Source organism: Pelecanus crispus, chromosome 2 (genome assembly GCF_030463565.1).
Source record: "Pelecanus crispus isolate bPelCri1 chromosome 2, bPelCri1.pri, whole genome shotgun sequence".
In the NCBI taxonomy this organism is placed as follows: Eukaryota; Metazoa; Chordata; class Aves; order Pelecaniformes; family Pelecanidae; genus Pelecanus; species Pelecanus crispus.
The window spans coordinates 49,378,643-49,402,520 of NC_134644.1; the positions used below are offsets into that span (position 1 = coordinate 49,378,643).

Genomic DNA, 23,878 nt, shown 5'->3' on the forward strand with positions numbered 1-23,878 from the left:
TGTAAACTTTAAAATTGGAAGATGGCGTTAAAAATACCATGTTTTTATTCCACGCTTTCCACAAACCTTTAGGTAAACAGAACAACAAAGCCGTATCTCTAAAAATACCCAGTAGTATCATCTCACAAGATGACCAAGAAAACTAGAATGCTGTTGTCTGCACACAATTATAATTTCACACACACTTTACAATTAAAGTTATGAAATCCTGATTTTCTTTAATTCCTGAAAGGTATTTTACCATGTTGTACAATATAATTTCCATAATTTCCTGTTTGAACTGCTAAACACACCTTTCTTGTTTGCCTTTTCTCTGAATAATAATTTCAAAATGATTATTCCACTTTCTCTCATATTTTCTCACTCTTAATCTGTATCCTCCTTTCCATTTATCATTCTTCTGCATTATAACTGAAGTTAACACCACTACTTAAAGTGATGTCCAAAAAAGCATGTCCAAAAGTAGAGTCACTGTATAAAGGAAAATATACATGTAAACACATAGTTTATTACTGAAATACTAGCTTGAGCTGAATAAATATGCTGAAATATAATCTGTTGTCTGCTTAAAATCTGGCTATGAAAATATTGATTCCTAGTTTGTTACACCAACTTCATCATGCAAATATTATTCTTTGGTCTGAAGTAATAAGCATCTAACAAGCTGTTGCTTTACTTGCTGTGTTTTACCTACCTATATTAACACCACAAAAAAAGTACTAAGACAAAATATAACCCCCCTGAACAAAACAATCCTCCAAGCCAACTAATCAAGAACAGAAAAAAATTCCTCCAAGCCCCTCCAAAAACTCTTCCATGCACTCAGCCAAAGAAACTCTTCTGAACCATATCACCTCTCTCAGAAATTAGATTTCTGCAATTCCTAGTATGTTAATAAAACATTAAATCTTTTTTTTCTCCCCTCAAAGTTCTGTGACCAAAAGTAATTTATCAGCTTCCCCAGAGTGATGTTATTTTCCCATTAGCGTTATTTTACCATGGTGCCCCAGATTCAGAGGACTAGAGTTATGAACAGAATGACTTATTTGTATTTAAATACCTTTCGTAAAATATGTCATGAAGGATAGTTTATATGACAATGAAAAGGATATTAAAAAATAGCAACATACCGCCTGTGATTTTAATCTTGTTTTTTCTCCAAGATAATTAGTTCCAGTTACAATTTGTTCCTCTTCATTTGCAGACTTTAAGAACACTATTTTAACTGAAAGGCACGGTAAGCTCATGTGTTCTAACGTGAGTCATATTTTAAAATATTTACATCAATCTTTAGGCATTCTAAGGAGATCATGGCAAGCTGTTATAATGCTGCTGCAGTTTACAACATCTTTGGGAAATCATACATCTGGCGCAGAATATGGGAAGTTGGCGGAGGGCTGAAGAGTCCCGTAATGACTTTCGAGGGTGGTTAGCCAACCACATGGATCAGTGGTTCAGCAACATAAATATGGGATTGAGCATTATTTTTACAATCACACAAATAATACGCGTAATTAAAAAGTGTATTTTGGTTTTTGATTTTTCATGGCTTGATGACGTGTCTTCTCAAAAAAGGAGACTACAGGCTAAGTAACATTTTGTATGTAATTAAAGCACCTCTCTCGTTTGCTACATACTTCTGGGATGAGCGTGAAACCAGTAACAGGCCTCAAAAATGCAGCAGCGGGATCCCGAAGGAACAGAAAACCAGCAGTGCTGCAGCTGCCCCCATCCCCAGAGTTACACAATCACAGGCCTCCGGGAGCTGGGCACTTAGGAAACTACCAACTAGCCCCAAACTAGTTGGTCCAGTCTAGACCAACAGACTACGCTCTGTTAAAAGACAGCAGAGAGCAAAAGAGACGAGCAGAGGCATTCACGGCCCCCGGGCAATCGCCCCCCAAACCCGCCTGACGCAGCCCCGCCGCCCCCAGAGCCCCAAGCTCCCCCCTCAGCCACGCACCAGCCCGCCCCCTGCCGGCCCCGCCCACCCCTCCGCCCGCCCAAGGCCTGAGCCGACGGGGGCGGGGGGACACCCTGGCAGCCCGGCGGCTTTGCGCATGCGCACGGAGCCGCCCCTACCTCCGCTCTCCGCTCCTTGCTTCACCCCGCCGCTCCGGTTCCCGGCAGGGGAGGGGGCAAGGGGCGGGAGCAAAGAAGGAAGGAGGGCGGGCGAGGCGGCTCCACGGGCCGGGCAGGGCCGGGCCGGGCCAGCGCGGCCGCAAGGAGTATATCAGCTGACCGCGTCCCGTGACTGCCCGGGGCTTGACGGCGACTGCGCCGAGAGGGCGGTCTTGCTGCTGGAGCTAAGATGGCGGCCTCCAGCGCCAGACTCTGAGGGAGTTGGAGGGGTGTAGTGGCTGCCGCCTGGCCAGGTGGAGGGTGAGGGGCGAGGGCTCCGCTCGGTGGCCCTTCGCCCTTGTCGCCGGCAGCGGCGGGAAGCGCAGTGCTGGTGGGGACAGGTCCGGGCAGCGCAGGCTCCCCGGCCAGGTAAATCCCAGCGGCGGCGGGAGATGAGGAGGCGGTGGCGGCGGCCCCCGCCTCCTTCCACAGCCCCGGGCGGGGTCGTTCGGCACCGAGGTGCTGCTCGAAGCCGTGTGGGTGGGGGGCGCGCCCGGGCGCTGGGGCTGTGAGGGAGCGGGGGCAGGGGCAGGGCTGGAGGCAGCGCTCTCTGCCGCCTGCGGGCAGATGCTTCCGCCGGCAGAGTCCGTTCCCGTGTCGTCCGTCCTCCCCTCCCCCCGCTTTGTCCCAGCCGTGGAGGGGTACTGGGGGGGGGGGGGGGGGCGGCGAGCAGCCGGCCCTGATCCCCAGGTGTGGTTCCTGTTTTATTGCGAGCCACTCTCAAACCATTCTTTTCCTATATCTGCTAGCAGAGGAGAGGCTGGGCTTTTCTCTAGCCTCAGCCTGCCAGGTGCTTCACTGAATGTGCTCTGCACCTGATGCAGCTTTTGTAGGTGCGAGGCGGAATCTGTCGTCTTTCCTATATGATTACTAGTATGTCCATTAAGAAAAGATACGTTTTTTTTTTCTTCTGGCCTCAGATCAAAATAACCCCATCATGAGATGGTTTGGGAAATAATTTATGAAGAGTGGGAGAGATGAGGAGGCGACTTGCTCTCACAGAGATGAGATTTTATTTCTTTTTTGAGTGGTAATAGTATGCCTGAAGAGCATGAGCAGAACTAAATGTATCTTTCAGAAAATCTACCCTTAATGTGCTTATCTTTCCAAGAGTTTATTAATTTCTCCTGTGGATGCTTTTCACTTGCTTTTGATTTTTGGAAAGTCAAAACAAGTAGGCATACTAAATGGTTTTCTGTCTGCAGTGAGCTGCCAACAGTCTTTGGGATAGATTTTCCTGTCAGGTGGTGTGGAGCTTGCACCTTGATAGCGGTGTCTCTGCTGAGGGCCAAGCCCTGGGCCTTAAAAATGTTGCCTTAGTGCTTCAGTTGCAGGGGGGGTGTGTGTGTGTGTGTTTCTGTTTTCAGTTTAGTGCTCTCAAGTCGAGGGAATGTTTGAGCATGCTGCTTGGGGGGAAACATAGGCATATAAGTTTATTTGGAGTCTTCCTGTTCATGCACTTATTCTGTACTCTCTGGCTGCTTTTGAAGTCAATGTAATCTGAAATGCATTTTCCCTTTTTCTCTTGTGCTCTTTCACAAATGTGATCTGTGGCAGTGAGTCTGAGAAGATGAAGTTGAGTAGGTAGCTGCTTTGTTTCCTATTACTTAGGACTGATTAAATAGCACTGTATTACAGAAAATATTCCTTGTTTTACAACTTAAGGTCTTTTGAAGTCAAAGCCTTTTCTTCTTGATAATTAGAAGATTGTCTACATAGGCTACGTGTATGTAGTAAGATACATAGAAAAGGAGGAAGACTTTCAAAGGGACTGCTAGTGACTCAAATTTCATCTTTGAATTGAGTTAGGAAGATGCTGTTTAAACAGTCTGCCATGGCGTAGTTCAAAATAACAGGACCAGTATTACAGACGTAAAAACTGTGCTTGGCTCTAGCCTGCTTCAGTTTATAAATATGCATCTTGGTCTAATTCCTGCCTGCTATAGGCAGCCAAGTGCCAGAACACTTAACCAGGAATTACTGACTCCTTTCCATTATTACTGACAGTTTTTTCCACTAGCAACAAATTTCTACGTGTTCGGAGACTCAGAGCTGAGTATCTGTCCCTGTGTAGTATAGACTTTCCAGGAACTTTATCTTGTATTTGAGACTTGCTGGAATAAATTTCTAAAAATATTTATTTCCTGTGTATTGCTCGCTCCTCGGGGTGTCGTGTGGTAGTTTTCATAGTTTCCGAATGTGTATTTGTCCTGAGGGACTGAATTGCTGTGTATTTCCAGATTTTAAGCGATATGCTGGGGATTGGTCTGAGGGCCAGATCTGTGTTTCAGACTGAGCAGGTGACTTTTCTTTTAACTTGTGTTTGAAACTCAGTAAGTGAAGCTTACTAAAGTAATAAAATAATTCTTTAGCTGGCCTTCAACTGTATCTTGAAGTGTTAACCTTCAACTGTTTAACTTCTCGATTTGCTTCCAAAAAACTATTCTTGTGCCAAAAAAAACCTTAAGAATTATCCTGCATCACTAATAAAACTTAAAATAGAACAATATTCTGAAGAAATATGCAAGGTGGCTAAACTATGACTGAAAGGAACACTTCTTTTTTCTTCCACCATTAGTGAGTAAACCCTTTTGTTCTGATACTCACCTGTCTTAGCTGGTGAATCAGATTGGTTCATTGATACAGCATAATGCTAACATAGATGGAAAAGAAAAAAAAAACAAGTGTGGAAGATTCTGGTTATCCTCAGCACTGGTCCTCAGTGAGGGAATGAGAGCAGTCAGCTGGAGGATGGACACTAATGTCATCGCCGTAATTTCTGGTAGTAGTATGGTTGAAATTCTCAGCCTGTTTGCATCCTGGACTACTGAAGGTGGTGATACTGCTATCTCTGAGGCAGGCTGCACTAATCCTCTTTTATGGATCTGATGAGTCTCATCTCTTTCTTCCCTTAAAAAAAAAGGGCTGTGAGTTCCTGCACAACGGATTAAGAAATCTCAGTTTCCACAGCTAGTTAGGCTGTAGTACTATTTAGGGAAGAGGAAAAAGTTTTAAAACTGTGTTTGTTAAAAAGAATCTGTCTGAAGATAAAACTCTGCCAGTTAGTGCACACAGGAGTGAAAGATGCAGGTGAAATGTAGACAGCTAAAACATTTCAGTACAGAAAACCTCATTTATTTAAGTAATGCCTTTAAAGCTAGAGATGAGTAGATGACTGGCAATCAGGCTCCAGACCTTTAAGCTAAAAGGTAGGTATGTAGAACCACAGATTAACAAACTGTGGTTTTTTTCAGGGCCTTGCTCTCATTTCTTTCCAGTTGGCCTCTCTTTTTATCCTTCTGGTATGTCTTCTTTCTCTCAGGAAAGTCACACTTGAGCTTGATGTGAGTATCTGTCCCTGTGTAGTATAGACTTTCCAGGAACTTCGCCTTGTGTGTTAGCCTTGTTGAGAATTCTTTTTAAAAATTTATTCCAGTTTCTTATCAGCATTTCTCTTCTTCCTCCCCCCAGTGGAATGGAATAATAATCCTGTTTGGGGCTCTGAAGTGCTACCTTAGCATAGGTTAAAACTTCACTTAAAGATATGTATTACTCTGTAATAGTAGAGGAATAACATGATCAGGAAAAAAGTCAATCTCAATTCTGCACTAAACTTTGAACCCATGTCCAAACTTCTGACTTATTTAAATTGAGGAATACTTACATGTAATTACAGCTATGCTTATTGCTTTGATGCCTGTAGGGTCACAGCTTTGTTTCTAACTCTTCAAGTGTTAGTCTGAGACTGAATTGTCTCTGTTTGCTGAAATAGATTCTGTTTTCCCAGATGGTAATTTTGTCTGAAGAATGTGAAATCCTGGAAAAGCAGAAAGTGTATGCAAGTTGAACACAGCTTGTGTAATATACTTATTCATGTAGCTTAAACTCTGAAGCAGGGGGGAGTCCTGGCAGCAGTTCAGGCCCTTTAATTTTAGGGGTTGCTATTTCTGGTATACGCAGTACACAAAAACTTCAACTCTTCCCCCAAAAGCTGTTTCACTGCTACTTACAGTACTACAAGAACCAAATAGGAAAGTATTGCTGAACTTTTCTCTTGTGAAAAAGCTAATTAAAATATCCAGGTATTGGGGGAGTGCTTTAGTTAGGCTCCCAAAAGAAGTTGCAAGTCATGGACAATGTTTTGCCTGCAGGAGTGTCAGATTATTTCACTATACTTTGCATTCAGTATGCTCTCTCTCTCTCAACCAGATGAAACATGTTTATAAACTGCTGCTTTCAAAGTACTTGTTCTATTTCTACCGGAGCAGAGGCAACAACTGAACTAGGTGTTTCTCTAGTATTAAACCTTTGAGAGCCATGAGTATGGGATATCCAATAGTTGTGTCACACTATGTTCAAAATAACCTTTGAAGTTGCGATTTTCTATTATCGGGTACCCCAGGACACTAAGATGATCGTTAAAATTTGGACCGTATTGTCCTGGAAGCTTTTATAAGTGAAAAACATTTAACTCCATTTTTGTGTCAAGCCAGTCAACTTTTTAAAGGCGTCTTGAATAGAGGAGGTAAAGGTGACAATAATAAGAATGTTGTCTTATTTTGGGAAATTAATATGATATGACTAAGGCCGCTATAGCTTACACTGGTGATATGGCTAAATTTGATTAATAATAAAACCTGATGTGCTCTGCAAAGTCAATGGTTATACTGTCTCGGGTACTAAAATTAGAATGTATCACATTGTAGATAGTATAGTAAGAGTGGTGCCACACTGGTCTTACAAGAATGAGTGAAGGAAGATAACTTTTGTTTCTTCTAAAATATCTTTGTCATGAACTGTTTTTTTCTATCTTGCTCTTACTGTGGAATCAAAGACAACTGAAAAATGATTGCTGGACTTCAACATAGCAGCTCAGAACACTAGGCTATTGTTAGTCTTGTTCTCTGTTAAACTGCAGGAAAATGTGTACAAGAATTAATTGTTACTAGATTTTGGCATATGTTGCCTCTGTGCTAGCCCTCTCAGTGAGAGAGAGAGTTACAATCACTGTACAGAAGCACAGTGAGTAAAGCATCAAAGCTTAATGATTTTAATAGTTTTAATCTAAGCAAAAAAGCAGTCTAGTGAATTTGTCACATGCACTGTATGTACAATATTTCATGTATCGCTATCCTGAATCTAGTTAGATGCTGGCATTAAAATTAATGAAAGCCACTGGTAGTGAGTGTTTCTCAGTTCTGCATTATTAAGACCAGATGTTGGCAAGTGTGAGAACATCTTGCCTTAAGTACTCTAGAACATGTGGTGTTCAGGTCTGTGAGACTTCATAGAGCTGGTCAGAGGAGTCTGGTGTTGGTGAAACTGGAATTACAAATAAATAGATCTTATAATCCATACTTAGTGGAGCTAGTCTTGTTATAAGCCTTTTGTTTTATTAATACATTAGTCAATGTCAAGAAAATGGCTTAAAAAGGGAGGTATGAAGATTGTGTATCTGGCATTTTGTTCTGAAAGATAACTTTAAAAGACAAAATTACCAGATCTAACATGTGCTACTGTAAGGTGAGATCTGTGTAGTTTGGACAAACAGAGCATACTGTTTTGATGCTTATCCACGGCAATAATAATACAACGTGGTTCTTCAACCAGGCAAAATGGAGAACTTCAGGAATAATGCTGTTGAATATCTTAACCCTCATGAAACTTTGCTCCCAAAAACTGGATTTAGAGAATTTAACTCGCCACAAGTCAATGGGGTATTAACTCGGAAAGCTTCACTCAAAGATTGAGTCACTGAAATAAGTAAATACTGCTTTTGTCTTTTTCCAGAGGCAGTACCACAAGTTCTCTTTGGTAGGTAGTGATGATTGTGCTGGCTCTTCACCCGAGGGAAAGAATTCTCAGGTTCATTTCAGTCAGGCTATCCATTCTTCATGTTCATGACTACATAACTGCTACAGTCTTTGCTCAGAAAGAAAATAGCCTGAAGTTGTAGAGGGTAGAAATTAGCAATGAGCTAATGTTACAGGTCATCCATGGCAAAGGAAGATTTCTCATTTTGACAAATCAAGTCAAATTGATGAATGTATACATACATAGCTGAATGTAAAAAGATGACTGGGGTTGTAGTCTAACTTTTAGTGGGGTACTGACTGGGATTGGATTACTTTAGTGTTGCTTTGGGCAAGCTATGAATTTGAGTTCTTGCAGACTAGCTTCTTAAGTGTATGATGTTTTGGGGATGCCACCACATTAATGGTGTGAACCTGAGAGAGTACCAGTCTGTAATCAAGAGCAGGGAAGCCTGTTTTGACACATTCGGAAATAAGTTTACTGCTACAGCATTAGTTTGAGAGTGACAGCTTAATCAGGGTATGTCCACTTAAGTGCCCTGTATATGTAATAACAGCAAAGTGAAGTAAAAGGGAAGTTAATTTCCCAAGTACTCAACATGCATGTGTTTCAGTCATTAGTGTTTAGTGTTCAGAAGCATTCCTTAGAACTTAGCAGCTCCTAAAGCAATGATCCGGTCAAGGAGTTGTGGGCAAGTTTTACTAAATTTCTGCATGTGTTTAGGGAATTCATGTGTGAAATAAACATGTCAGGATGTTAGTGCTGGGATTGCGTAAACTTTTACAGCACAGAAAGGGTACTTAGATCTTTAATCACAGTGCCTGGCTAATAAGTAAGTTTCTCAACTTCAAATTCCGTTTCAGGCTGGAAAATAAGCTGTTCTATCTATCCAGATTTCTCCTTGTTGTTTATCTAAAAATTGCAATAGGAATCTGGCTTAGCTGGAGTTATGGATGCAGGGTACTCAAATCATTTTGATATTACACAATTTTCAGGAGTTAAGCATTCTGGAGATGACATACACTTGAATGTGAATGTGCAAAGGTGCAGCAAAAGTAGTGTGATTGCAATAATATGGCAAATAATGGGGCATTATTATTTATCAGTACTTTAACCTGGTACTGTTAAAGAGTAACTAGTGTAACCAAATCACTGGGGAAACTAATAATTCATGTTCAACTCCATGTGTGACTTAGCCCATCCATTGTTTGATAAACATAAGTTTTCCTAATATTTTTTGTGTGGAATTGACAAAGCAGTGACTTGAGTGTTTAAAAACAAAGTCTTTTTGTCTTGAAGCATATTGATGATTAGTGAACTTCGGTTTTAAATGAAAATCATGAGTACTAACAGGATGTCTCTTTTGTTTTCAGGTCTCAGCACAGAATGAATATAATTAGAGAAAACAGAGATCTTGCTTGTTTCTACACCACAAAACATTCATGGAGGGGAAAGTAAGTAGTTTAACATTTGTTGTGGTTGTTCTAATGTTTTGTGTGACATTGCTCCTCCGTTATTGGATTTAACTGCATAGTTCCTGTATTGATGGAATAAAATTAAACTAAGGCTCCTGCTGCTCAGTCTCTGAACTGAATGTATCTTCACTAGAATCAATTTGGATTTTAAACATTGCATTTTAGCCTTCCTCTGCACATGTTCCCACACTTCATTGCAGCTCTGAAATGGACCACCTGACTTAGCTTCCGAGTCTCTTGATCTTACTATATAAAGCACTAATTTTAAAGTGGAAATGCTTCTTCTCGGAACAGGTTCTTGGAGGAGTAATGTCTTATGTACTTTAATAGATGAGGGTCACTAGTCCATATATATACTTAGCATGTTGTGTAATAGATTATCTGTTAAACTATTAACTGAGATTATTTGAAGACTTGTGTTACTAGAAATAAACTTCATCCCTAATGGGGGTCTTGGATCTAAAGATGAATTTTCAGTGATGCTTCTGTCTGCAAAAGCCAGGGAACTTCTAATAAAACTACCCATTAAACTATCATAACTGGTATCTTTTATACTGTGTTTGAAGTCAGCTGTTATGCATACTTTTTAAAGCATCATAGGACTTTCCTGGGTATCCTTATCCATTGTTCCTTCTCACATGCATAGTAGTGTTGTGGAACTGGGATTTTTTCTTGCTACCTAAACATCAACAGAACAAAGAGAGTACATTGTCTGCACCTCAGGAGCATAAGTACTGCTTTATTCTAGTGATTATACTGAAAGGTGATGTCTGAATCTGACCACTAAGTTAAAACTGGCTTTTTTTTTTTTTTTTTCTGTCTGCTGATAGATACTTCATGAATTCTTCCTATCAAAGATTAGGAATGCTAGGAAGGAAAGGAGGATGGGATTGCAAGGAGTGGCAGTGACAGGTCTTTCTCAGTTGTGCTTTGAAGAACTACGAGATTGCTTCGGTGTCTAATCAAAGAGCTCCCTGCCTTTTTGTCAGCAAAAATTAAAACCCTGGGTAGTTCAGAGTCCAGAGTAGACTGAGCAGCTGTCTGAGGACAAAATCTTTCCTCTAGCAAGACAGATTCTTGATTGACTTGAAATATAGTTTAATATTTAGTTTTACCTCATTAGAATTCTAGTCAATACTTGTATAAATCGAGTCTTTCCTGAGTTAAGATCCATTCATTGGATTTGTGTGGGCATGGGTGAATAAACTGTTTCCTTTAGTAATAATAAGATACTATGTTGGGTAAAACAGTTTGTTGCGCTTAATCTTTCTGTCACCCAACAGAAAGTATTTTGTCTCTTCCTCTGACATTCATGTGGCATATGTGCAGAATTAGTGTGCATACGATTTGAGCCACTCGGTAAAAATTAAATATATAGAACTCATATTGCTTCTCCTGCCCAATGCCTTCCATTAAAGAGCCGGTTCCTACATGATGCAAGCTGTTGAAGTTAGATTACTATGTTCTTGGACTTTGACAGTAGTGTTTTGATAAACTATGAAGTCTTACAGAACTTCAAACCAAGTCTAAAACAGAGGCTTAGTTTAAAAACTCAGTGGCACTTTTCACATAATGAAGGGGAAAGGACTATTTAGTGAGTAGTTGCCTCTTGTTGTGTTGCAGCAGAAGCTTATATGGCTTTTAGTAAGCTTGTATTTGAATATTTAAGTCCACTCAGTTCATAGTTATACATTCCCAGTATAATCTGTGGATAACATAAAAAAAATAGCAGTAACTTAATGTGTAGTGCTAAATGAGCCTGAATCACTTTGACTGTTCATATGATTTGTCACTTTGCTCAGTATGGGCTGTGTGTATGGTATTTAAAGTATTTTTTAGTAGTATGGATGATGATGCTCCAGTGTCGATCGGTAGTTCTGTAACATTAATGAACACTGTCTTTCTCCTGAGTATGGTGGTATAAAATTTGTCTACCAGGTTAATTCTGATTACAAAAAGTATAACTTCTGACTTCTACAGTGCTTTGAAGAAACTAGTGAATAGGCAATAGCCTTCTTAATAGGAAGAGGACATTTGCTTCAAATTCTTCTTCTCAAAACAGCCTGGCATTAGACTGTACTGCACAGTATTTTGAGACATAATTAACAGTAAAGTCTTCAGGGCCTGGAGGTATAAATACCTTTCTACATATTTAAAGATGAAGTTCTGGACAAGAGTATGTTTAGGCTGCATGTAAGAACTGACTTCTGAGTCTCCTCTGTTCATGCATCAAAACTTGTGTCTTCTGAATTTGCCTAGGGAGGGGAGATTAAGGAAACCATAACTCAACAGATCTGCTGTTCCGTCTTCTGTTCCTTGTCACTTCGCATGTTAAGAATGATGGATAATAAATATGCTTCCTAGATCCTGAAACGCTGGCTTGAGTGTGAGGGGCAAAAGGAAGGGGCTATAATGTTTGGAAGCTGGTCTTCAATTACGTGTGATCATTGCGGATCCTTATTCTGCCAGAAAGCACTGTGAAGCTCTTTAGTATGTTAAGTGAGTAAACAAAAAAAAGGACCTGGGGGTGTTGGTCGACAGCCGGCTGAACATGAGCCAGCAGTGTGCCCAGGTGGCCAAGAAGGCCAACAGCATCCTGGCCTGTATCAGGAATAGTGTGGCCAGCAGGAGCAGGGAGGTGATTGTCCCCCTGTACTCGGTGTGGGTGAGGCCGCACCTGGAATACTGTGTCCAGTTTTGGGCCCCTCACTACAAGAAAGACATTGAGGTGCTGGAGCGTGTTCAGAGAAGGGCAACAAAGCTGGTGAAGGGTCTGGAGCACAGGCCTTATGAGGAGCGGCTGAGGGATCTGGGGTTGTTTAGCCTGGAGAAGAGGAGGCTGAGGGGAGACCTTATCGCTCTCTACAACTACCTGAAAGGAGGTTGTAGTGAGGTGGGTGTTGGTCTCCCACGTAGTTAGCGATAGGACGAGAGGAAATGGGCTCAAGCTGCGCCAGGGGAGGTTTAGGTTGGAAATTAGGAAAAATTTCTTTACAGAAAGGGTGGTCAAGCATTGGAACAGGCCGCCCAGAGAGGTGGTGGAGTCACCATCCCTGGAAGTGTTAAAAAAACAGGTAGATGTGGCACTTTGGGACATGGTTTAGTCTAGTCTACCCTTAATTGGTTTAGTGTGGACTTTAGGTTAATGGTTGGACTGGATGATCTTAAAGGTCTTTTCCAACCTAAACGATTCTATGATTCTATGAAAACATTTAAGAAGCATTAAAGTGCTTTATTACTTGTGATAAGTTCTTTAGAACAGCATAAACAAGCCTTATTTGTAAATCATATAAAAGGGAGAACACCTGCCTAAATTGTGCAACTAGAGGAGAGGGAACAGTTGGTTTGTTCAAAGGATTTCCTTATGATCTAAGAACTGGAGTATTCTTTGACAGACTGAATATAGTGGAATTATTAGTAGCTAGAGTAACTTCAAATGTTCTGTTTCATTACTATGACATTTCTTGACCTGCATCTTAAATAAGGAAAATTCAACTACGTGGAAAGACAAATAGGTTTTTCAAATAGATTAAACATCTTTAAGGTGGCAGGTCACTTCAATATTACAGATTTTTCTAAGCATTGAAAAAAATAAGCACTTGCTTTAATTCCTAGATAAACTCCTGTGGGCCAGTAATGGCTTGAACTTGCACCAGTTTGTTTGAATAATAATGGAAAATGGTAGGGAATGATGTTTGTGATATTGACTGTGTTAGACAGGTACTCTTGGCCTTGCTATTATGAGAGAAGGGAGGATAGGTCAAATAACATGAGGGAGCAGGTCTGAATGTATCTGAAGCCCATGCAAAGTTTGACCTTATACAGAAATGATGGCGCTTGTTGCAGACCTGGCAAGTGAGAGAGAAGGGATTGCAGCACAAGAATGCAGAGAAAGAGGGAAGAAATGACCTGCGGCTTGATGCAGTGTCTAGTATGGCACAGATCCAAATTAGTTTGTCAGCCATCTAATTATTGATCCTATCCTGCTCTTTCCCTGGCGAACCCACAGTTTACCCAGAACTGAAACTTAAATTGCTACACTGAATCAGTTTTAATATGGACAGCTAGCCCAAGCATTTTTATGTGGTTCAAGAAAGGCATCCACATTCTGATCCTGGTTTTTTGGTCAGAGAATAGTTACTAGAACTGGTTCAGGTTTGGCTTGACTTTCTGGGCAGGACTGCTTCCAGATAGAAGTAGCTTAAAACAAGAAGTTTGTACAAGTAGAGAGGGATTAGTAATAATCTACTGTTTCAAACTCTGGTTAGTTACATTGCAAAACTTTCTGATTCAGAAATATGTAAATAGTTTCTGTATAAAGAGTTGGTTCTGGGTATGCTGTGAAGATTGTCTAGGAAATGAAACCATGCTAAAGCTTCCATTTTGTGCTTGATACATCTGAATTTCTTAGCTTTAGCTCACTGCTGCTTGTTTCTGATATGCCTGAAATGTAACTACCTTGTTACAGCTGTTCTTTAAGCACTATGGCAGTTAAGAAATCTGTGATATCGATGTAGAATGACTATCTGCGTATTGAACTACAGCTTCAGTGATCTGAGTCTTTCTGAGTAACACTTTGACTTGTTATAGTATTGTGACCAGGTGTTTACATTGGATTATTTCATGTTACAACTGTTGTCTGAGACAGCTGCAGACAGATGCTTTAGAGTATTGCAGGAATATCTTTTTTCCTATCTGTATAGTCTCTTTAGAATTTATTCTGGTCTGGTAGTATGTTCCAGTGCAAATTCTAAGAGTCTGTGGTTCTGACTTAGCCAGTAATGTAGGAAAAGATATGCATAAGGAAGTACATTTAGCAGTATTTATCTTGTATGCCCCCTCTGTGGATATATAGAACAGAGGAACTTAACATATTTTAACGGTAAACTGCAAACTAACAACAAAGAAAATTCCATATCCATTTCCTAGCACTGACTTGTATATAGCTTCTTAACATAATGTTTGCTGTTCAACAAGGTTTTTCTGTGACTTCTGGAGAAACTAACACTCTTCTGTATTCTAGGTATAAGCGAGTCTTTTCAGTTGGAACCCATGCCATCACCACATACAATCCCAACACGCTAGAAGTTACAAATCAGGTAACTATCATTTTTGAACAGGGCTATTTTGAGTTGATTTCTGACTTAGGTTCACCATCCAGAGTGAATAATGGCATTCAGTCTTCAGAAACTGTCTAGTCTGACAAAATCTCAGCAAAACCAGAAGGTACAGCAGCTGCTACAAAAGCACGCATAACAGAAAACTGGTATTGCCTTCGCTAGCTCTACAAATATCTAGTAGTTTTCGTACTTTTAGGCAATTTGTCTTTATTGGCCAATAAGTATTAGTTTGCTTTTGGGTGTGCTGTTCTGAATGAACTGGGATAAGTTTGATCACTGTAAGGCTATGCCCCTGAAGGGAGTTAGGACACTTGCTTACTTTGTAGAGTATCAAATAGGAAGCTCAAGTTAAAGCTGTCATGTAGTGTGGTAGCTATTGTCTCATTACAATAACTCAGGTACCAAGGGTTTTTGAGTGGAGGAGATGTAGCTTTAAAATTACTAACAGTATAACCTAATTATTTTCAATTGTCTAGTGGCCTTATGGAGATATCTGTAGTATTTCTCCTGTTGGAAAAGGACAAGGAACAGAATTTAGTCTCACTTTTCGCAAAGGGAGTGGAAAAAAGTCCGAAACTCTTAAGTTTTCCACAGAGCACAGAACAGAACTCCTTACAGAGGCACTGGTAAGATTTTGTGATTTCCCCGCTTCCCACCCACACGCCCCTGCCCCCTCACCCCTTCAAGCAAGCAGTAAGTACTTGGTTATCATTACCATTTGTGGTAGCTTACTATGCTTTCTTTCCTTACATATAAAATAGGAAAGTAGGTTGTCTTTTGAGCTATTCTATTAATGTACTTGATCCAGTGCAGCAGTTAGTGCATGTTTCTTAAATAGCAAGCAAAGCTACAAATACTGAATATATTAAACTGTAGTGGAATGGTGAGTCTTCAAGGAGGCTTGCTTCAAGTCCCTTAAAACAAGGTCAGTTTAAACATAGACTTTCTGGATAGATTGGCTATCATATTTACATTCATTCATGGTTAACTTTTTTAAAAACAGAGGTTCAGGACAGACTTCTCAGAAGGAAAGATCACAGGACGGGTAAGTGGCTTGTCTGGATCATGTGCAGTTTAATGAAATGATCTAAAGAATTAAACTTCTACTGTGGTCTTGTATGTTATGCTTGTGCTATATGCACTACCTAAAATAGCTTTTGTAAATTTGGATCTGAAGTCTTGCTTTGAGAAGAGAAAATTAAGAGTTTGTTCAAAAGCAGTGGAAACCTTTTCAGTAGTAGAGTATTTGAGTTCTCTTCACTTGGCTGAGCCTTATGGTGGTGCACTTAAAGACTCTGAACGTTACTGCTGAAATAAAGGGCTTTGCCACATGAAGCTCTTATTTGGAGAGAAAGAAGAAGAAAAACATAAGCTTTGACTCATTATTCAATGTTTACTACTTCCAGCATTTTACTTTCTAACTCTAAATAGTTTTCTGCATAACATCCTGAACACTTGATGTAGGAATATTTTTTCCTAGGAGGATTTCTGTAGGTCAGATTAAAGACAAGATCGCCACTTAATGAATCTTGGTAATGTAGTAATAAGCAAGGCAATATACAGAGCTGGACTTTGGTTTTATGTCTTCTGGTCACAGAAGATAGCACTTTAAGTAATTTAAGTAACTTAAAATATTGCATAGAATAGATCTTCAGTGATGAGCATAGGAACACTGCTGGAATGTGGGTGTCCCCTTTGTCTTAATATAGTTTAGAACAGACCTCTAACTTTTGCTGGTTTCAGTAAGTCTGTGTTTGTAATGGAATACGTATGACTGCAAGAGATGAAAAATTTGCACTATAGTGATAAGTTTACCTTAATTTAGTCTTGATTAGCTGAATAACAGCATCTAGTGCAATAGCTATTTCCTTGCCTAACCACAGTGCACATAGTCTGTGAGTAGGCCACCTTCTGCAGCAAGAGAAACTTACTCCCTTTTGGGGTGGCTGTTTTGGGTTTGCTGCACTCTCTTCAAAATGCATTATTTAAGCTGTGACTTCCTTGTCAGTAAACAGCTACTTTCATTTGATTCATAGCGTTCTTAACATAGATAAGAGCATTAAGGGAAATGATATAATTTTTTGAACTTTACACCCACGCTGCTTACTAGATTGGAAAAGAACTACTGCTGTGTAGTAAAGGAGTGTGTGTGTGTGTGTAGATGTCTAAAAGATGTGTCTCTGCAGAGGTATAACTGCTATAAACATCACTGGAGTGATACAAGGAAACCTGTGATTCTGGAGGTGACTCCTGGAGGTATTGACCAAATTGATCCCGCAACAAATAAAGTCCTGTGCTCCTATGACTACAGAAACATTGAAGGCTTTGTTGATATTGCTGGCTATCAGGGAGGCTTCTGTATCCTCTATGGAGGATTTAGTAGATTGGTGAGTACTAAAACAAAACATCTTGGTATGGTGCTTAGAATGTTTGTAGCTGCATATTTAACAATGAAGCTTCAACATAATTTGAGCATACACATATATGCGTCTCTGGGACCCAGCTGTGGAGCCTCAAGGCTTGTGGGCAGGTTTTAAAAATCTCTTTTCCACAGGAAATCAGTTAAAACATTTGAGAGCAATGTGTGTGGGGTTTCTTGCTTATTGCTTTTTTAAAAAACTACAGACCATAAAATACCCAGTTATTTATATTAGGATAGTAAATATGAATGCAATGTGGACCTGGAGTTCCCTGAAATATCTAAAAGTTACAGAAGTGACAGGCAGTATTCCTAATCTACCTAACTGATGGAGGGATTCTGTTCAGAAATAGATCGACCAGTGGTGATGCTTCCTTTTTAGACCTGTGATCTGATATTCAGCAGCTTTGCTTGGGAAATACTGCAGTGTAATATTTGGTTTCAAAATCGTAAAAGGATTTCTGTGTACTATACTGCAAGCAGACGAAATGGATCTTTAGGAATTAATTCATGGTTACTGATTATAAATATAGCTACCTTGGTCACTTCTAACAAAATAGGACTCTGCTCTCTAGATTGGGGTTTCCATGTCTTTTGTACTGTAGCATGCTTTTCTCTGGCATAAAACTAGCAATATGTAACTGATTCTCTAGAGCTGCCCTAACCTTGTCTAGCAAGGCTGGGTAGCAGCCCTTACAGATAGCAGCTGAGGCTACCACTGTGGTTCTCTGGCTCGTCACTTCTGCCAGGCTGTCAGATTCTGTTGCCAAGGGTGGACAGGCAGGTCATGCAGACCTTTACTTTCATGGCGTGCTAATGTGTAGCAGGGTATCCTTTAGGAATAGCTGCTGTAGTTGGTTGTGTTGTGTGTTTGGTGGTTTTTTTTTTGAAAGGGAAATGTAAACTTCATAGTGGATCTCTTGTGTAATAAATACCTCTTCTTTTTATACTATTCACTTAGCAAAGGCAAGCCTAGCTGCTGGAAAGGTTCTCTACTGTTAGGCATATAGTGGAGGATTATTTATGGAACTGATTTCTTGAGCTATGCCATATTTTTTCAAACTTTTTTTTTTTCTTGTCAAAACTTGCAGCACCTGTTTGCATCTGAGCAAAGGGAGGAAATTATCAAAAGTGCAATAGAGCATGCTGGCAACTTCATAGGTATCTCTCTGCGGATAAGGAAAGAATCCCTTGAATTTGAGCAATACTTGAATCTTCGCTTTGGAAAATACAGCAACGATGAATCTGTAACATCTTTAGCAGAGTTTGTTGTTCAAAAAATAACACCTAGACATTTGGTAAGGGTATCAAACTGAACTTAGTTGGTTCCTCTTAGGTGCTAAGAATTCTCTTTCCTAATGTGCTTTTTTCTTTTTTTTTCTTTTTTCTTAGGAACCTGTGAAAAGAGTACTAGCTCTTACAGAAGCTTGCTTAGTTGAGCGGGATCCAGCTACCTATAACATTGCAACTTTGAAACCTTTAGGCGAGGTAAGAGGCAACTTTTCTCAGTACCACTTCTTCAAATAGAAGCTCTAAAAGATTATAATAGTAGGAATTTCATAGTATACATAAGATGGCCCCAATTTGTAGAGTAGATAAATAACACTGCTTCATGAATGTGATCCTTATATCTTTCTTTTAGGTATTTGCAATAGTGTGTGACTGTGAAAACCCCCAGCTTTTTACCATTGAATTTATCAAAGGACAAATTCGGAAATACTCTTCAACAGAAAGGTAACTGGAGCTCCAGTGGGTTATAAATTCAAATCGAAGTTGCCATTGTAGTGCTTCTAGTTCCTCAGCTTCCATAAACTCTGACCCTTGGAAGTGTTAACTCGAAGCCTTGCTATTCAAGTGGTCTTCCACTTAAAAATCAAGATTTGTTACAGGGTCTAAATCTCTCCCCTTTACCTTCATCCCAACTTTAAGCAAATCTGTCCAAAAGTTTTCTGATCAACATGTAAGGGTGTTGGGCAGTTAGATACAGCCTGTTTCTCATAAGGAATGTTGTTCTGTGTATGTCATACTTGGTTAAGCAGTATATTTGAGAGAAGGAAAGAAAGCACAATTTAAGTGATATGGAAATGTGAAGGCTGAAAACCCTTTGAGCTGTCTGCTTGAAATGGTCTTAGTTGATTCTATTTAAAACAACCAACAGAAAAGTACCTGAGTGCACTTGCAGTTGTAATGCAGTCTAATCCTGCTAAGTTAGGTTTTGCAGGAAGCACAGGGATGAATTGGCTCACAACATGTGTAACTCCTTAACAGATAATCTAGAGTTGATCCTTTTAGTGAAAGGCTGTAGCTGGCTATACTGAGTGTAAGACAGCTCTGTTCTTACAGTGAACAAAGGAACACTTGAAAGTTAGTGACTTCTTCCAGAGGTGTAGCTGTTAGCACCAGTGTTAGTAAGAGATTCCAAGTATTGCTGCCTTTCATACTGTGCTTGGGTTTTGGGGGGGGGAAGGGGGGTTTGTCTATTTTTCTTATAACTTGGTTCTTTGTCATCACTCTTCTGATCTAAATTACATTCATATGTCTTTCTCCCAACCCAGGGATTCTCTCCTGGCTAGCTTGTTGGATGGAGTGAGAGCTTCTGGCAATAGAGATGTCTGTGTGAAAATGACTTCCACACACAAAGGCCAGCGTTGGGGATTACTCAGTATGCCTGTAGATGAAGAAGTAGAGAGCCTTCATCTGAGGTTTTTGGCTGCTCCTCCAAGTAAGCTAACACTTATTACATGGCTTTCTAGCGCTCTTTAAAGCATCTAGATATTTAGTCAGGTACTATGCACTTAACTTTCATTATGTCTTTTTCCAGATGGTAACTTTGCAGATGCTGTGTTCAGGTTCAATGCTAACATTTCCTACAGTGGGGTACTACATGCAGTTACACAAGATGTAAGAATAAATCCTCTGCCCATCCTCTTAAGATGTTGTTAATGCATAAAGATATTAATAATTGTTATTTCTTAACCAGGGTCTGTTCTCGGAAAACAAGGAGAAACTCATTAATAATGCCATAACAGCATTGCTCTCGCAAGAGGGAGATATTGCAGCATCTAATGCAGAGCTTGAAAGCCAATTCCAAGCAGTAAGACGACTAGTGGCTTCAAAAGCGGGTTTCCTTGCCTTTACTCAGCTTCCGAAGTAAGTGAGAAGTCTCTTCAAGCTTGGAAGTAGTAGGTGAAAACAGTTCTTGAGCTTTTGATGTCTTATCTTTAAAACTGAGAATGGGAGTTGAGCCTCACTTCTGAAAAAGACTGGAAGACCCTGTACACGATTGCTTCCAGCAGTATGAGGCTCTCATCAGGCTTTAATGTAAATTGAGAATCCCAAATGATCACTAGTATGTAATGCTGATTCTTCCTTTGCTAAATACTCTCTGCCTTGAGTCAAATATGGTTTAATGTTTTTCCTAGTGGAAAAACTTCTAAAATGGACCTTCATCTGTCCTTGAAGTAGGCAGTTCTTCATTCTTAAAGTATGTTGATGTCAGTGCTATCTTCAGTTCAACACAAGATAGAACTTCATGTTAGGGAGTTGAGTTGTACTCCTACAGTAAGTACAGGCTGCTTAGAGTTTGTGTCTTAGTTGGATAACATAAGGAAACAGAAAAACTGCCTGATGTTCTTCTGAAATTGAAAAGGTTTTTTGGAATATTTCTGACTGTGGACTATGGGGCAACTGAATGATGTGAAGAGTAACATATACGCTTAGTCCAAGACCTTTATAAAGTTCTGTTACTCTGTGAATAGTGTCCTGTACTAGCACTATCCTGTAACTATGGAAATATGTCTTTGTTTTGGCGAACGTGCTCTTGGCGTATTGTTAACAGTGAAGTCAATATTAATGTTTTCCTACCAAGGAATCTCAAATTTATGTAAACATCAAGGTACTGTCTTGCCAAATGCAGTGGGAGCAGGCCACTTTTGGTCCCTGATTGGACTTTTACCTTAAAACTAAGATTTCTGTTTCTTCTCTAACCTTGGTGGTTTTGCTTTCCTTTCAAAAGATTTCGAGAACGATTAGGAGTGAAGGTTGTGAAAGCCCTCAAAAGAAACAATGATGGAGTAACCCATGCCTCTATTGACATGCTTTGTGCTCTTATGTGTGTAAGTATTAAATTGCAGATTCTTTCACTTTGGAATGTGTGAACTTCAGTCTACTGAAAGATGTAGAAATAGGGACTGCCCTTCAACTTGCAGTGTGCTCAAACATGAAATAACTTGTGGTACAGTGATTTCCTGGTGAACTTGACCTTGAAGTAGGATCTGCTTTGTATGGGTTTTATGGCTTTTTGGACTACAGCTGTTAAGAACTGAGGGATGAAATGTACTGGCATAGTGAATACTTTTTTTTGTTTTTTTTTTTTTTTTAAAATAGCCCATGCATGATGATTACGACTTGAGGCAGGAGCAGTTGAACAAAGCTTCCCTTCTTTCTTCAAAGAAGTTTCTAGAAAATCTACTAGAGAAATTCAATTCCCATGTGGTAAGTCAAATTTTGAAAACAGATAGCTTCTTTAAGTGCCTTTCCTAATTGCTATGAAAACACTTCTGTCATACTTGGACATATCTTTGAATGTGTTTGTACCTGCAATTGAAGTGCAGAAAGTACAGCTATGTCTGGCACTGAAGGTTGTTCTAAATAGGTTTGGATCTTGACAGGTTAGAATGTAGTTGCCTGTACTGCAGACTTGAGTCATGCAAGAAATGTTTGCATGTTTAATATGGAAACTGGGTGTTCCTTTTAACTAAAAGGATAATGTAAACTGGTACTTATGGGGTTAAAACTAGAAAAAATAATTTGCAGCACACCAGTATACTAGATCATGAGTCTCTGATATGCTCAAGGAGCCAGTATTTTACCAGAGTGTTGCCATACTCAGAGTAATGGCATATTTTAAACTTGTAACTTTTGTTTGCAGATTATTTCATGGTATGACAGGGAAGAGCGTGTTCAGCATCATGAGTACTGGATAAAACTCGCATGAATACTCTCAGGCAGGGGAGAAACACTGTATCTGTATTACATACCTGTCTTCTAATTTCAGGATCATGGGACAGGTGCCCTAGTAATTAGTTCGCTTCTGGACTTCCTGACATTTGCCCTATGTGCTCCATATAGTGAGACTACTGAGGGGCAGCAGTTTGACATGTTGTTGGAAATGGTGGCATCTAATGGAAGAACGCTATTTAAGCTCTTTCAGGTAAGATTTCATATTTTTTTCTTATTATCAGAGGCCTTAGGTAGTCAGTGAACATAACTTTTTCTTGTTCTCCTGAAAGACAAATTTATTTGTTGTTCAGCTGGTTAATGTGCCTAAACCTTTTCTACCTTGGTGAGTTTAGTGACCTGTTGCTTTACCTTCAGATACCAGGTGGTTATTCTATAGCAAATTATATGCCAAATCATTGTAGAATAGACTGCCTAAGACTTGTTTATAGAAACACTTTAAAATACCAGTTAAATGTTAAGCTAGATTCAGCAGATGCACAGATGTTCCTCTTCGGAGTATCTGCCACCTTTTGGTTTTTCTCTCAGTAAATGACAACTAAGAGTTATAAAACAAGAGTAACATCCTCTTCAGTAGTAAACCTGTAAGAATTCTAGGATTTTTTAGCTAAAATGTTAGTGCTTTCTTTCTGTAAAAACAGTATGCTCTTCTGCTTCTTGGTTAGTGTCGGCTTGTGTCAGTTTCCCCAGCATTATTCTGATTTCTCTGGTATATACCGCTCTTCAGCGCAAAAAACTCTATCTGCTAGTTGTGTGAGAGATTCTTGTTTAAAGGTATAGGGTAGGATCTCTTCCTGGGGCTACCTTTCACAAAACTGAAAGATTAACTTTTGCCCAGAACTGGAGGTAGAATAGCCATGTAGATGAGTTAAGGAAACAATAACAGATGACCTAATCTTCAAATTTTGCACTTGGATAATTATTTTGTCAATGTTCTGTTTTAGCACCCTTCCATGGCAATTGTGAAAGGAGCAGGTTTGGTAATGAAGGCGATAATAGAGGTGAGATTTTTATTGTTATTACCTGGGATAGACAATACATATTTAGTGTGCTATTTCAGAAGTGCAATTGCTTACCAATGGTAGAAGTTTGTTATATTAGCTTCTCTTGGGTGGGGGGGAAGGGGAGAACGTGAGAAACTAGAACACCTGCTTAATTGTGAGTGGTCTAATATAGCAACTTGCTTTATCTTACACTTGGGGGTTTGGAAGGCATGTGAGTTGGGACATTAGGTGGTGCCTTGCATGTTTTCATACTGCAGTCAAGGTTTGGCTATTATCCTGTTTGTAGCTCAGTCGTGCATCTCAGAGCCACCAGACTTCTGCATGTTAAAGAGGGCCTCTCAAGGAGGAGAGACCATATTTCCTGTGATGCATTGCCAGATGGAATGGGACTGGGATTAGCAGGCAGTAGTGTCCCAGAGCAGACTAGTGATGTCAGCCTCTGTTTTTGCTCTTCCTGCTTCAACAAAGATGATTTGGCTTTGTTAGTTTCCATACCACATGATGTATGGGCCAAGTCCATACTTCAAGGGTTGCTCGTGGTTGTTGCAGGGTGACCTTGCTAACTGACTCTCGACACTTCCTGTGTTGAAATTCAGGGCTAAAGTTAGTGCTTCTTTGTATCACAATGGCTTATGCATCTGAAATGCATCTAGTCCTTTCTTGGAATGGAAGTGAATGAACACTTGAAATAGAGGTATTGTAAATCTGCAAGTTTCCATTGATATACCTGATAATGTTAGCTAAAAGTTGCTATGCTGTTTATTACAACTCCTGTGATCTGAACTATAGTGGGTCATGGGCAAGTAAAAATGCAGTGAAAGCTTTTTCTTGATTATTCGTTGCAATCAATGTATCTCGACTGAGTGACAGTCTTATCCATGTGGCTGCCTAAACCAAACAGCACCA

General features: G+C 39.9%; 1 protein-coding gene across 1 annotated transcript in view; it reads left to right on the forward strand.

The window, feature by feature from the left end:
* Positions 1–2,463: 2,463 nt before the first annotated feature.
* Positions 2,464–23,878, forward strand: part of DNAJC13 (DnaJ heat shock protein family (Hsp40) member C13) — a 56,518-nt gene continuing 35,103 nt past the window's right edge. Inside the window, exons 1-16 of the mRNA XM_075728261.1 lie at positions 2,464–2,490; positions 9,309–9,389; positions 14,434–14,509; positions 15,007–15,156; positions 15,534–15,575; positions 16,717–16,917; positions 18,041–18,247; positions 18,342–18,437; positions 18,592–18,683; positions 19,505–19,671; positions 19,771–19,850; positions 19,930–20,099; positions 20,965–21,064; positions 21,336–21,443; positions 22,006–22,161; positions 22,913–22,969. Coding sequence (XP_075584376.1) covers positions 9,322–9,389; positions 14,434–14,509; positions 15,007–15,156; positions 15,534–15,575; positions 16,717–16,917; positions 18,041–18,247; positions 18,342–18,437; positions 18,592–18,683; positions 19,505–19,671; positions 19,771–19,850; positions 19,930–20,099; positions 20,965–21,064; positions 21,336–21,443; positions 22,006–22,161; positions 22,913–22,969 — 1,770 coding nt within the window. The 5' untranslated portion in view covers positions 2,464–2,490; positions 9,309–9,321. The remainder of the gene's footprint in view (positions 2,491–9,308; positions 9,390–14,433; positions 14,510–15,006; positions 15,157–15,533; positions 15,576–16,716; positions 16,918–18,040; positions 18,248–18,341; positions 18,438–18,591; positions 18,684–19,504; positions 19,672–19,770; positions 19,851–19,929; positions 20,100–20,964; positions 21,065–21,335; positions 21,444–22,005; positions 22,162–22,912; positions 22,970–23,878) is intronic.